The 13,109-nt window shown below is 40.1% G+C and overlaps 2 protein-coding genes and 1 pseudogene across 2 annotated transcripts; all 3 read right to left on the reverse strand.

The window, feature by feature from the left end:
- Positions 1–460: 460 nt before the first annotated feature.
- Positions 461–2,595, reverse strand: LOC108867012 (annotated as a pseudogene).
- Positions 2,596–2,807: 212 nt separating this feature from the next.
- Positions 2,808–4,388, reverse strand: LOC103943995 (transmembrane protein 258). Its single transcript, XM_009354380.2, has 4 exons — positions 4,231–4,388; positions 4,030–4,130; positions 3,078–3,156; positions 2,808–2,975 (listed from the first exon to the last, which is right to left on the reverse strand). Exons 1-4 carry the CDS (start codon positions 4,231–4,233, stop codon positions 2,928–2,930), a joined length of 231 nt encoding a protein of 76 aa, XP_009352655.1. The 5' UTR covers positions 4,234–4,388; the 3' UTR covers positions 2,808–2,927.
- Positions 4,389–5,432: 1,044 nt separating this feature from the next.
- LOC103943996 (receptor-like serine/threonine-protein kinase ALE2) lies at positions 5,433–12,714 on the reverse strand. Its single transcript, XM_009354381.3, has 16 exons — positions 12,193–12,714; positions 11,458–11,583; positions 10,564–11,382; positions 10,342–10,479; positions 10,165–10,254; positions 9,969–10,058; positions 9,474–9,593; positions 9,283–9,384; positions 8,798–8,869; positions 8,598–8,699; positions 8,389–8,484; positions 7,902–8,273; positions 7,531–7,821; positions 7,006–7,395; positions 6,660–6,903; positions 5,433–6,564 (listed from the first exon to the last, which is right to left on the reverse strand). Exons 1-16 carry the CDS (start codon positions 12,263–12,265, stop codon positions 5,874–5,876), a joined length of 3,816 nt encoding a protein of 1,271 aa, XP_009352656.2. The 5' UTR covers positions 12,266–12,714; the 3' UTR covers positions 5,433–5,873.
- Between the last annotated feature and the right edge of the window lie 395 nt (positions 12,715–13,109).

Here is a 13,109-nt window from a genome sequence, read left to right on the forward strand (position 1 = left end):
AAGGAAAACGAGTCAACAACAACATTAATTGCAATGATGATTAAACCAATAAAAATTAATAAAAAGCATTAATAATTAATTTTGAAGTTGTTGTCAGCAACTCTCTTACTGCCAATCCATATCATCGCCACATAGGATTTGACATTTCGGTTGAAGAATATTAGTGTAGTCATTTTTTACTGTTATAACTTATGTTGACATTTTGACATCTCCTTTGGAGATGCTCTAGAGTTTTCATATGTCAAATTAACATATGAGAAAAGGTGATGCCAAATAATTTTTAATTATTTTATTATGCGAATCTCATTAATGCACCAAGTATAGATCTTAAAATTTTATTTTAATTAATTTCTTTTTAAAATGAGTCCTACAAATATCATTTATAACAAAAAACATATCGGTTGAAAAAAAAAAAATTGACATTACCACGTCAGCCATCAAATTAATATTTGACATTTATTTTTTGACATCTCTTTTGGAGATACTCTTATTAACCTTCCAAGGGGAAAATAAAAACAAAGACATCCTAGAAAGACCTCAACTTTGGCACAGCAAGAAGAGGAATTTCTCTATGGATGACAATACCATTACACTCTCTCATGTCTAAGTCTCAATTCTTGCTCCACAAGGCAACTCCAAGGCTTTGAGATATAATTCACTACCCGAATTCTGCAACAATCAAACTTGTTCACAAGATTTGCCAACGCAAGCTCAATAGTTGCCATGGCAAACAAGATTCCAGGGCAGCCCCTCCTCCCCGGCTCCAAACGGCAATAACTCGAAGTCGTGCCCTATGAAATCCACAGCAGAATTCACAAACCTTTCCGGCTTAAACTCCTCAGGATCGTCCCACAGCACAGGGTCCCTTCCGATTGTCCATGCTTTGATGAAGACCATGGTTCTTGCTGCAAGGTCATAGTCCTTCACTTTAACATCTTCCACTGATTCGCGGGGAGCCAGTAATGGGATCGGAGGATGTAAGCGAAGCGTCTCTTTGATCACGGCTTTTAGCTAGTGCATTTTCTCCAAGTCACTTTCTGCTATGTCATGTTTGCCATTGGCAATTCCTGCAATCTCGTTTTGCAATTTTTTCAGCACTCTAGGGTGCCTTAGGAGTCGGGTCATTGCCCACTCTAGAACTGTGTATGTTGTAACAGTTCCACCTGCAAACATGTCCTACAACAAACCAAGAAAGATAAGCTTTGATCAATGGTGCAGTGCAGCAGGCACTCTAAAATTGTCTAATATAACAAATTATTGAAATCTTTCGTCCGTTTTTAATGCACAAATAAAACTGGTTACAAACATCAATTAAAAAGTAAGTTGAGAGGAACACTAAACTGCGGTATATCGGCTTATTGTCTGTTTAGAGACTCCTACTTCTATTATTGATTAGAAGTTCATAATTGATTCATTTATGCATATTTTTCTATATTAAAATTGCAGTACCAAACTTAAGGAGAGATGCAAGGCTCGTAATAATGACATAAAAGCCATGAGTTTTCATAAATCACCAATATCATATCACGAATCACAAAAAATTCTTAAACAATAAGCTTTGGAGCCGTCATAAATGTAGGTTAAACCAGTTGACTAGGATAATGTGTTCGGCTGAGTTCAGATACCATGCCAGTAGAGATGAAAACACTTACCAAGATGGTACCCTTGATGCTAGCTATCTCTATCAACGGAAGAACCAGCAACGTTGCTATGCTCTTGAACTTCAAGCAGGACATCCACAATGTCCCTTCTATATCTTCACCTTCAACCACACATGCTGAGCTCTTCTCTTTCGTCTTTAAAATTTCGACATGTTCTTCAACTACAACAACCAGAAATTCATCAAACTCTTTAGCAACTTTCTCCACTTTTGCATCCAATCCATTGACGTGATTAATCCAACCAAGCCATAGACTAAAATTCCCAACATTAAAAACGCCCAACAACTCAGTAAACTCCCCAAGCAACTCCTTAAACCTCCTCCCACCTTCACCTCCCGCCGCTATATTTTCTCCCGAAAGCCACCCTACAGACCACGGTCACCACATCACTCGTAAGTGAAGCGAACATCTCGCTCAAATTCACCGGCAACGACAGCAAACTAGACTGCTTTACGTGCTCAACCAGCAACTCCAGCTCTTCCTCCCTCATTCGCCTCCAGTACTCGCCGTAAGGAGCTGCAGACACGTCTTTACCTTCATAAAGAAGTCTGTCTGCAAATGCTAGCCTTGGTCTGTTGGAAAAGGTCGTGTCATTTGTTTTCAGGATCTCGCGAGCAGTACTGGAGGAAGAAACCACGAGCACCGGTCTCATGCCGAGGTGAAGCAGCAGGAGCTCGCCGTAGCAGTGAGCGAGTTGTTGTAGGGATCGGTGAGGGCGCGAGCCGAGTTGGTGGAGGTTGCCGAGTACGGGGAACTTTGGTGGTGAATGAGGTAGGTTTTTGTGTGTTGTTTTTGTTGTGCTGTATATCCATTTGACGAGGAAGAAGAAGATGAAGAGGAGGAATTGGAAGCAATGGATTGAGCATGGCAACCTTGAAAATAACGAGAGGATTGTGGGGAAGCGGATTTCTGAATCCTGTGCTTTATTTTGTTTTCATGCAACTTTCAGATTGAAACGTGTATTACAAATTGGAGGGGTGTAACTGCTAGTTTGTCTATACCACGTTTCCATGAGGAGTTCTATGACAAAAAGTCTCGGTATTAGTTAGAGTAAGATAATTTTATCTAAACTCTTCTTTTTTCTTCCCTCTCGCCGATGTGGAATAACCAACAAAGCGTGAGGAGTTTTATCATGCTATAAACCAGTATAACCAAACTTGTCCCATTTAAGAACCATAAGAGTACATTTGACTAACAATGTCAACAATATCATATCCTTAATGTAAATCTCTGATTTTTGTTAACAAAATTTCATAATTTAAAACCTCAGACATAAACGCCCGATGCAAGCAGGACGTACAAGGTTCCAAAACCCTGAAAACCAAAGAGAACAGTTGGAATGTTAGAAAAAGCACAACGAGGAGCAATATAGTATTGTACCGGTAGATGAAGAGAGGATTCTGACTACAAACGCACCAAAAAGAACGAAGCCAATGTTCCTGTTGTAATTTCCTTCGCAAGACTGCGGTTTGTCCTAGAAATGGTCGCCGCATAGCTGCAACAAATTTATACTACTGTTATCAACTACTATATTCAGAAGACGAAAACAACAAAAGATAGCCAAGATGAAACATGAGGGTTTAAAAGTGCCAGAGTATCATTCCCGGCTGCTGATTCATGAATTATACGAAACGGTTTCCAAACTGCACTAAGAATTTAAAAAACCAAAGCTAAGTGTCTTGTGTGACGCCTTTACGAATCCAAACAAATAAATCTTCATTCAAGTAGTTTTTTTTCGACCCCCAGGATTGGAAATCCTGTATTTAACATATCAATCCGATTGAATCGTGGGTTTCCTGACATATACCAACTCAAACATGCAAATGGTTGCTAAGCAATCTTTCAGGCTTTCGGATTCCTCTCATGCCTATGTTTAACCTGATTCTCTGATCTTTTAAGCCAATATGCTTATACGCAGATCATCGATTTGAATTCCCACTTTTTGATACTCAATTCTAGTGATCTAAAGTAGTAGTTTTTATTGATTTGGGTCTTTCAATTTTCATAACTTCTTGGTTTAGACTCCGATTCAAAGATTAAATCGGCCAGTTATTCGTATTTGCCCGATATCCGCAATCCCAGGTTCTAATTCTACATTATAAACATCAATTGTGACAAATGCTTTCTCAGCATGCCCAACAAAAACACAATTTTCTGTTTGGCTGCTCAGAAAATTGCAAATAAACAAAATAGACCACACTAAGAATCTAAAATCCGCATTTCTAATTTGCTTTTCAACAATTTCCATATAATTTTGCAGGGAACCACAATTTGCAAGCCCAAATTTTCTAAATTGACAACAAGATCTAAACGGAAAATAAGACCAAATTGAGAAAAAAAGGATCTGGCAATGGTGGATCGGACTCACATGAAGAAGGAAGCGGTGAAGAGGAGGCCGAGGGAGACCATCACGACGGCGAGGGTCGGGTACCACGTGATCGGCACAGGACTGGTAATTGCCTTCGGAGCCTTGAGAAGGAAAACGGAAGAACAAAATCGAAAACGTTAGAAGCTAAAACGGAGAAGCAGATAGGCAGAGAAAAGTGCTTTTGGAGTGCTTTTGGCTTACCATCGGAGCCGGCGAATTGGAAGTTCTCGAAAGCTTCGGTCTTTGATCTGTTCAGGTCGAAGCAGAGAGTGCAGAGACTGGGGGCGAGTGAGAGAGTACGGGAATGCTCTCTCAGTCTAATTGACCGAGGGGGCATCCTCTAGGTGTTCGGCAGCAATCGTTACCGATTTTGGCGGGTTTTGGCTTAATCACCACCGTTGATCTCCAAACGCATCGTTTGGAGTTCGTATTATATTCATCAATGTTTTATTTAACCTCGTTTTTATTGGATTTATTTAATATTTTTAAATGTTTGCTTCATTGCACTTAGCATCCTCTTCACTTAAGTGAAAAAATTTAAGTTCGATTCTTATTAAAAACGAATATAAATCACATTATTACTATTTTATTATAAAGCTTAGTCCATCTTCCTTTCCTAAAAATTTGTTTCATGACTAATGCACCTCTTTAACCCAATTTGGACAAGATTTGCAAGTTGACCTTTGTTGGTGGAACTTGCACTTTTTCGATCTTATATGCTTTAGCATATACTTGAAAAAATGAAAAATTGGAATGATTCTAGTTTATATTCTTTGTGAGCAAACATGTCATTAGTAGCTTTCTAATCAAATCCTAGGCTTCATACACCGCCTTACCCCAAAAAAAAAAAAAAAAGAACTTTAGCGAAAAGTTCATAGTACTACTCATTTTAAAGAAAAATCATATTTTTACACTAAAAAGTTAATTCTAGAACTATTCACTTTACCATTTATTTTGTTCTTATCGTTAAAACTCAAAGTTTTCAAACATTTTTCATTAGTTTTCTTGAAGAAAAAATGGACTAATGTATTTGAAGCACAAAAAAATAGAGTAATATGCACACACATAGCTGCTTACTATCAAAAGTAGATTTAGACGGACAAACAGACAATAAGTCGGATGCACAAAGTCAGGGAAGGAGAGAAGCAAAGGGGTGAAAAATAGATCTAGACGGACAAATAAACAATAAGCCTGATTTTGTGCATCAATACCCATGGTTTAGTGCCATCTAGCGTCACTAGTTATGTCCCCAACATTCTGTTTCTTATTAAAAGTTTGTAACCGATTCCAATTGTACATATTGTCCAAAACTAATATGAATAACTTTGTTACCATACTATTTTTGGGGATATTTTTGATCATCTCATCAACCAATTTGACAGTAATGTGAAATTTTATTGCTCTGGAAGAGAAGGGAACAGATGGATTAATTTCATGGCACAAAATGTTCTCTACATTGTTGGTAACAAAGAGCGTCCTTTTCTCTGAATAATACACAAATATCACAGAGAATTTACAAATTTAAAAAAAATTGATTTCCAGCAGCCTTTGGTCCAAAACTTTTGATGCTTCAACTCTGACAATTCAGTAGGTTAATCACACTTAACCTACTCATATATACTTAAGCTCCAGTTACCGTTTCGACGTTTATTAAGGTTGATCCGAATTCGTACCTCCATCCATTCCAGTTCTACACATCTGCACAACTTTGCCCATGTCCGAGTTCCCATGCGCAGCAGACTTCTTGTCGTAATGGCGTTCTGCAAATGGGCGCTTCTTGCGTGGTGATCTGAGATTTAGGAATCAAGCAAGAAACCGAACATTGTAAACTTGTAAGTAGGCGTTCAATGGGGGGAGCCTTGAAATAATTTGAACATAAACCCATGTTCGCTCACACTGCCCCCGGATGATCTCAGTTTCTCCCAGAACTGCTTACTCCTTCCTGTTCCCAAAGGACCTGAACTGGAGTGCCTCCTAAACGAGTCAGTATCTTGCCTCCCTGTGCTCATTGAGGTACTGAGCATCCTCAACAATGATGCTTCCCGCTCTGTCTCAAGGTCGGAATCATAGGTCAGCATGGAATATCGGTTTTGGAAAGTATCTGGCAACTGTCCCGAGGTAGTATTTGTGTCATCAGCCACATCAATGGACACATCGTCTTGGCTAGAACTCCTTGAACCTAATTCTTTCGCCTCATCGAACTCATTGCATACCAGTTTTAAGGCCTGGACAACCTCGCCCATAAAAGGGCGGTGTGATACCTCTGGCTGTACACACATCGAAGCAATAGCTGCCACTTTGGCAATACTTTCAAATGGGACCACGGATCCTAGATTTGGGTCTATGATTGCTTCCAACCCTTCTTTACATGTGAGAAGCGGCCGGGCCCATGCAACTAGGTTTTCTTCACCAGGTGGCTGTGACATGTCTACCGGTTTTCTTCCAGTTAAGAGTTCAAGAAGGACAACGCCATAGCTATATACATCACTCTTGACAAGAAGATGCCCAGTCATTGCATATTCCGGAGCCACATACCTGAATATTATCATTTAGGAATTTAAAGATGTCGGAGACTGTCACCAATGAGACATAATCTGGACACGAAATACAGCAAAGAGGAAATTTCATACCCGAAAGTTCCCATGACCCGTGTTGATATGTGTCTGTTTTCCTCATCCATGGCAGTTCGCGCCAAACCAAAGTCAGACACTTTTGGTGTAAAATCATCTTCCAGCAAAATATTGCTGGCTTTGAAATCCCTGTGTATTACACGGGGGCTGGAATCCTCGTGTAGATATGCCAGCCCCCTAGCAGCACCAAGTGCTATTTTCATGCGTTGTACCCAATTAAGTGGAGCACTGTCCTTGTCAATTCCTGACAGCAAGAAAAATGGACAGAAGCCCTATGTCAAAAAGAATCCTTCGACATTAAAAAATTCATTAAGAACGGAACAATTATGAATAGAGCGGGGGGTACCATGCAAATGAGATTCCACACTGCCATTAGGAATGAGTTCATAAACCAAGGAGCGGCTATGCTCTTCTGTGCATATGCCAATCAACTTGACCAAGTTTCGATGATGAAGACGACTAAGCATCTCTACTTCAGCCAAAAACTCCCGACCACCCTGCTGATCATCTCTTTTTAGAACTTTGACAGCAATCTTGGTCCCGTCTTCAAGAACACCACTATAAACACGCCCAAAGCCACCTTCCCCAAGTACTCTTGAATCGTCATAATTGTTAGTGGCTCTCTCAATGTCACTCGCACTGAAAGTATTAGCAGATCCTGTATATGGTGCAATGCTGGATCCGAATGATAACGACAAGGAACTGTGCCTACTTTCCATCATCGACCCAGCAGTACCTGCAAAACATACACGTTATCTATATTAGAAATGACAGTGTAATATGAGCACTGTCCCAGAAGTAACTGACCTAATTCCATTAATTGACACAAAGAAAAGGCCTAATTCAATTAACTTTTGGGGATTCATATTACCAGATGGTTTTTCAGAAGAAGGTAGCAAAGCCCGCGGAGTTGCTGCTGGTTGAGAAGCACAGTCTCTAGGTTTGAACAGAAAAACCCAAGCAGCAGCAGAGCATAAAGCAACTGCTACAAAGGAAGACAAAGCAATAATAGCAATTACCCCACCACTAAGCCCATTTTTATTCTTCCTCTTGTCCATGTAAACCCCGAGGGGCTTCATTGTCCTTCCATTATTGTCATTAACAGGATATGGCCCCGCATTCATTGCATCAGCATCCGAAGAAGGTGGAGACGGGGGTAAACCTATACTTATGTAGTTTGTAGAGATAAGCATTATTGATACAAATACTTCAGTATGTATGTGCATATGTCTAGTTACATACCTGGATACCGCACATATAGTACTTCATAGTCGCCAAAACACGATGCTTTTATAACAACTTGTTTATGCCAAAATCTCTGGGAAGTCAAAAAAGCTGTGGTGTTATCAAACTTTTCCCCAAGGGGAACCAAGTCAATGAGGGCAACTGTCTTGTCTGGTTGCTGGGTAGCTGCATTGGCTCCAATAATGCGGACCTGACTTTGTTGCATAAAAACCCCAACAGCAATTTCCTGGGCTAGTTCTGAAACCAAGGGGAAGAACGTATACAGTGCAACACTAAGTCGCAGTCCAACTTGCAGAGGCAAGACACAGCCACAAGGTGACCCAGGAGGAGTATTTGTATATGGATCAGTGCAAATAGTTGATGAACAATCTGAAAACAAGAAGAACGTTTGTATTACATTTTAGTATGAAAACTGAAGAAGAATGTCGTAGGATCAATAAAGAGAGCAGGAACACCAGTTAAAGAAAATTGCGAGCTTATATACCTTGATTGGGAGGTGGCGGTGGGAATACTAGTTGCAGCGGTGGTGGTGCTTTTGGGCTCTTTGCCAAAGACCCAGATGGAGAAATCTTAGGGTGCACTTGTGATTCCAACCATGTAATTATTAGGTAACGTATTCAGTAGACAATAAGATAAATCAGTCAGTTCAGAAATAAAATATTACAGAGAACCAGAGGCAAGATCATTTCTTACATTTGGTTTCGTGAGTAGCGCCTTCTAAAGATGGAGAAGGAACAGGCGAAACATGGCTCACTGACGGAGCTTCAGGTAAATGGGATGGAGGAACCGAAGACCCTGACATGTAGAAATTGTGTTAGCATTGAAAACCAAAGTTTGGTCCATTTCTCAGGTGAGGGATGGAATAAAACACCAAAACTTCAATGCTTTGATACCTGGATTTAGGGGTGGAGGAGCATAGTGTCTTTGCCTGCCTGTTCTAAATGATACCGGTGGCATCACTGGACCTGCATTAAGTATTCAAATGATAATTTAATGATGTCAAAGAACATGATAAGCCATGGTATAATAATTTTTTTCTAGTGTGATTTAGGCTCATTTAATTCAAGTGAAACATGAAACCTTGATGTTCTGAACTGGGATGAGAAACCAGATATGATGGCCCTTGAGCCGGACTCTTTTTTTTTCAACCTAGAATGATGATACTTATGGAATGTCGAAGGGGAAGATGCAGGAGATTGTTGCCCCTTATCAAAAGAAGGTTCAGGGGATGAAATAGACGGTGCAGGAGCAAGTTTATAATGTCTCACGGGTTTGTGGACAGAAGGAGCCAAAACGGAAAACAGAACCTAGACTTATACACTTGACAACACAAACTTTCAAGTAGCAAATAATAAGCATAGTTTTTTGTTCTTTATACCTTCAGCTGGAGTATGGACCTTGGGTAGTGACGGCCTGGGAGCTTCATATGCTGATCCAACCGGGGGATGAGATGATACCACAGGTTTGTGGACAGATGGAGCTATAGCAGAAAACAATATGTAGAACCAAAATTTTCACAATACAAACTTTCAAGCACAGAAAAATATGAAATACGCAGTTTTTCTATACCTTCAGCTGGGGTGCGGTCCACAGGTAGTGATGGCTTGGGAGCTTCATATGGCGGTGCAACAACTGGAAAACGACCCCTTTTCCCGTTGATGCTGGGTGGAATAGATGATACAGGAGGATCTGCAAACTCATATTAGGGTCAGTCAATTATTACAATGGTTAGAACATAATTGTTATTGACTGCTTCAGCAGCGTCACAATTGAAGACCAATATAACACTGATTTTCTGTAACCTGATATTGGGGTCAGTGAATAAACAAATTTCTAGTTATTAAAAAGATAAGAATGATCAAACGCGCTCAGGTGGCACATTGTCACAAACAGTCAAAACATGAATAATGTTATTGAAATTAAGTTTGGATACAGAAGACTAAAGGTTCAATGTTAACTGCTAAAAAAATCATGATTAAATGAGGTATGGAACTGATTCAAATCGGTATCACAGTGCGAAAATTAAAACTAAAGTTGTATATCATGCTCTTTTTAAAGTAGTACCAGGAAAAGTGGATGGTGATTCTCCAGGTGTAACTGGGTGAACGGATGGCGGATTTAGTGGCAAATTGCTAGTTGGTGATGCAACTGGTGCTGCATTTTCAGAGAAGAACAAATTGGTCATTCTCACTAGTTCCTAAATTGTAAAATTTAAATGTGATCGTTTCAGGAGAAAAATGGGGGTGGGTGGAAGGCGCACCAGGTAATGTAGGTGGTGGTACATTTGGTGTGATCGGATGGACTAAAGGTGGATTTGGTCCCAATGTCCTCGGCAGGGATGAAATAGGTGCTGTATTTTGAAAACATAAATAAACTAATTACTGCTTGCAACCATCATCTGAGAACTAGTAATGTCATAGCAAAATGCAACATCTACCTGGAGCAATTGGCTGTGGTATGGGAACCTTATTGTTTGGCACATGTCTTTGATGAGCAAATGGCGAAGTTTCTGGTGTACTTGCATGCATGGCCGGTGAAATTTGTGGCAAATTCCTCGAAGGTATTTCAACAGGGACTGGACAATATCATACAAAAAATATCTGGTTGGAACCAATTTAACAGAAATCCATCACATAAATAGCTCTGCTGGTTTATATACCTGGAGCAATTGGCACTGAGCTAGGACTCTTATTGATCGCTGGCTTTGTTTGAGGAACAGTCGGTGGCATAGACGGTACATGACCAACACTTGGTGGTGGTGGGGCATTAGTTGGTGGCGTAGATGGTACCTGATCTTTAACACTTGGTGGTGGAGGAGCATTATTTGGTGGTGCAGATGGCACATGAACTTCAATACTTAATGGTGGAGGAGCATTATTTTGTGGTGTAGATGGTACATGACCTTTAACACTTGGTGGTGGAGGAGCATCATTTGGTGGTGCAGACGGCACCTGAACTTCAATGCTTAGTGGTGGAGGAGCATTATTTGGCGGCACAGGCTGTACATGACCTTCAACACTCGGTGGTGGAGGAGCATTAGTTGGTGGCATAGACGGTACATGACCTTCAACACTTGGAGGAGGAGGAGCATTATTTGGTAGCATAGGCGGTGCATGATCTTCAACACTTGGTGGTGGTGGAGAATTAGTTGGTGGCATAGATGCTGCATGACCTTCAACAGTTGGTGGTGAGGAAGCATTATTGGGTAGGGCAGAAGGTGTATGAACTTCAATACTTAGTGGTGGTGGAGCATTATTTGGTGTCCTAGGTGGTACTTGACCTCCAACAGTTGGTGATGGAGGGGCATTATTTGGTAGCGCATACGGTACATGAACTTCAATGCCTAGTGGTGGAGGAGCATCTTTTGGTGGCACAGACGGGACTTGATCTTCAACATTTGGTGGCGGAGGAGCATTATTTGGGGGCAGTGGGGTGGACATAAGAGGTGGCTTTTTGGGTGATGGGTGTAAATTGGACCCTGCGATATCAAAATTATGAGCTTAATCAGATGATCATAACTTCTAATCTATAACAGCAGAGTTATGGGACTTACCATTTGGCTGTAAACCGGGGATTGGGGCATTGCTTGTGAATGGCTTTCTGTTGGGAAGAGGAGGGGGAGCTGTTTCAACAGGAGGATTCACGGAGAGAGGTTCTGGTGATGGTGATATATTTAACCCTGAGAAGGTAAACGCTGGTGCTCGTAAGAAAACTAAAGCAAAGCTATGAAAGCCTGATATCTTCACAGCCCTATTATTATCCATTCTTATTATCTAAAAGATTATACTTTACAGGTACAGTACGATTTAGACTTAAAACAGCATTTCATCAGATGAAACGTATGGTAAGGAATTTCCCAGATCCAGACGAAACCGGAACTAGGATTTGCTAAACCACCAAACTTCTCAGGACGTTGTCATTTCAAAAACAGAGCATTACAATTTCTGGTCATCAGCATGCACTAGGTGACCCACTAGCTGTGAGCTCTGGTCATAAAATTACACTCGGGCAGCATGCAGAAGACAATTCAACAAGCCGAGAACATGTTCAGGTCGAAGAACATGCCGAAATTCGACTCATTGAGAACACAAATGTGAATGCAGAATTTGATCACAAACACTACAAGCACGAAACAATTCAGACACTCAGATCACTGCAATGTTACTAAATCACAAAATCTTCCAAATCATATCAAAATTAACAACTCAATCCAACAGTTCTAAATTACTAACATGTTTATGTGAAACATTATCACTTCAACAGAGATTTGCAAAGATTAAAAGTTTACCTGCAGATCCTTGGAGAGCAAAAGCAAAGCCAATGACACAGAGATTCACCAGCTGGAGAATGGCTGGCATCATCACCAAATCTCAAAATCTCCACACCCAAAGAACTCCTCCAGAGTAAGAAGTAATTAGAGAGCAATAAAATAATAACAATCACAACAATTAAAGGAATAAATTAATCACCGTATTAATGAGTTGTAACTTGAAGCAAAAATAAAAAGGGGGTGATTTTATTGGATTAAAAAATTCCCACAAGCAGTGAGAGCAAAGCAAGGAGAAGGCAACCCAGAAAAGGGTTTGGTGAAAACAGCTAGGAGAAGCAAAACTCCTAGCTTTCTGAGAACAAAAGCTCTGGAATTTGCAGAGCAGAGCTTTGAGAGGTCCATGAAAGATAGAAACTTTTCAACAGACATGAGGTGCAAAACCCAACTGGGAAATTTGGAAATTAACCGGAAAATCAAATATTTTGTAACGTATATACACATACAGGGAAAACTTACAGTGCCAAAGTAACAGATTTTGTGAGAGGAGAGAGAGTGAGAGAAGGGAGGTGTATTTGAGTGAGAGAGAGAGAGAGAGAGAGAGAGAGAGATTCTTGTTGATTTCTAGAGAGAGAGATTCTTGGTTAATATTTTAGTGGGGAAGGGATTATGTTAAAAGTGCAAAACTTTTGTTTGGGGTTGAAATTCTTGTTGTTTTTAATGGGATTTTACTTGACTTTCATTTTCTTCTTTGGTTTGAAGATTTTCCTGTCGGCCATGGTAATAATAAATTTTAGAGAAAAATTTACATGTACTCGACTCTGTTTTTACTCATGTATATAACACAAGCATTATTGGACTTATTTTTTGTGTTTATATCTAATTTCGTTTGGTAATAGTATTAAACACAAATAATCATGCACCTAGTTACGCTTAAA

Source organism: the organism of the source record quoted next, unplaced genomic scaffold (genome assembly GCF_019419815.1).
Source record: "Pyrus x bretschneideri cultivar Hongxiangsu unplaced genomic scaffold, Pyrus_bretschneideri_v1 Contig1, whole genome shotgun sequence".
In the NCBI taxonomy this organism is placed as follows: domain Eukaryota; kingdom Viridiplantae; phylum Streptophyta; class Magnoliopsida; order Rosales; family Rosaceae; genus Pyrus; species Pyrus x bretschneideri.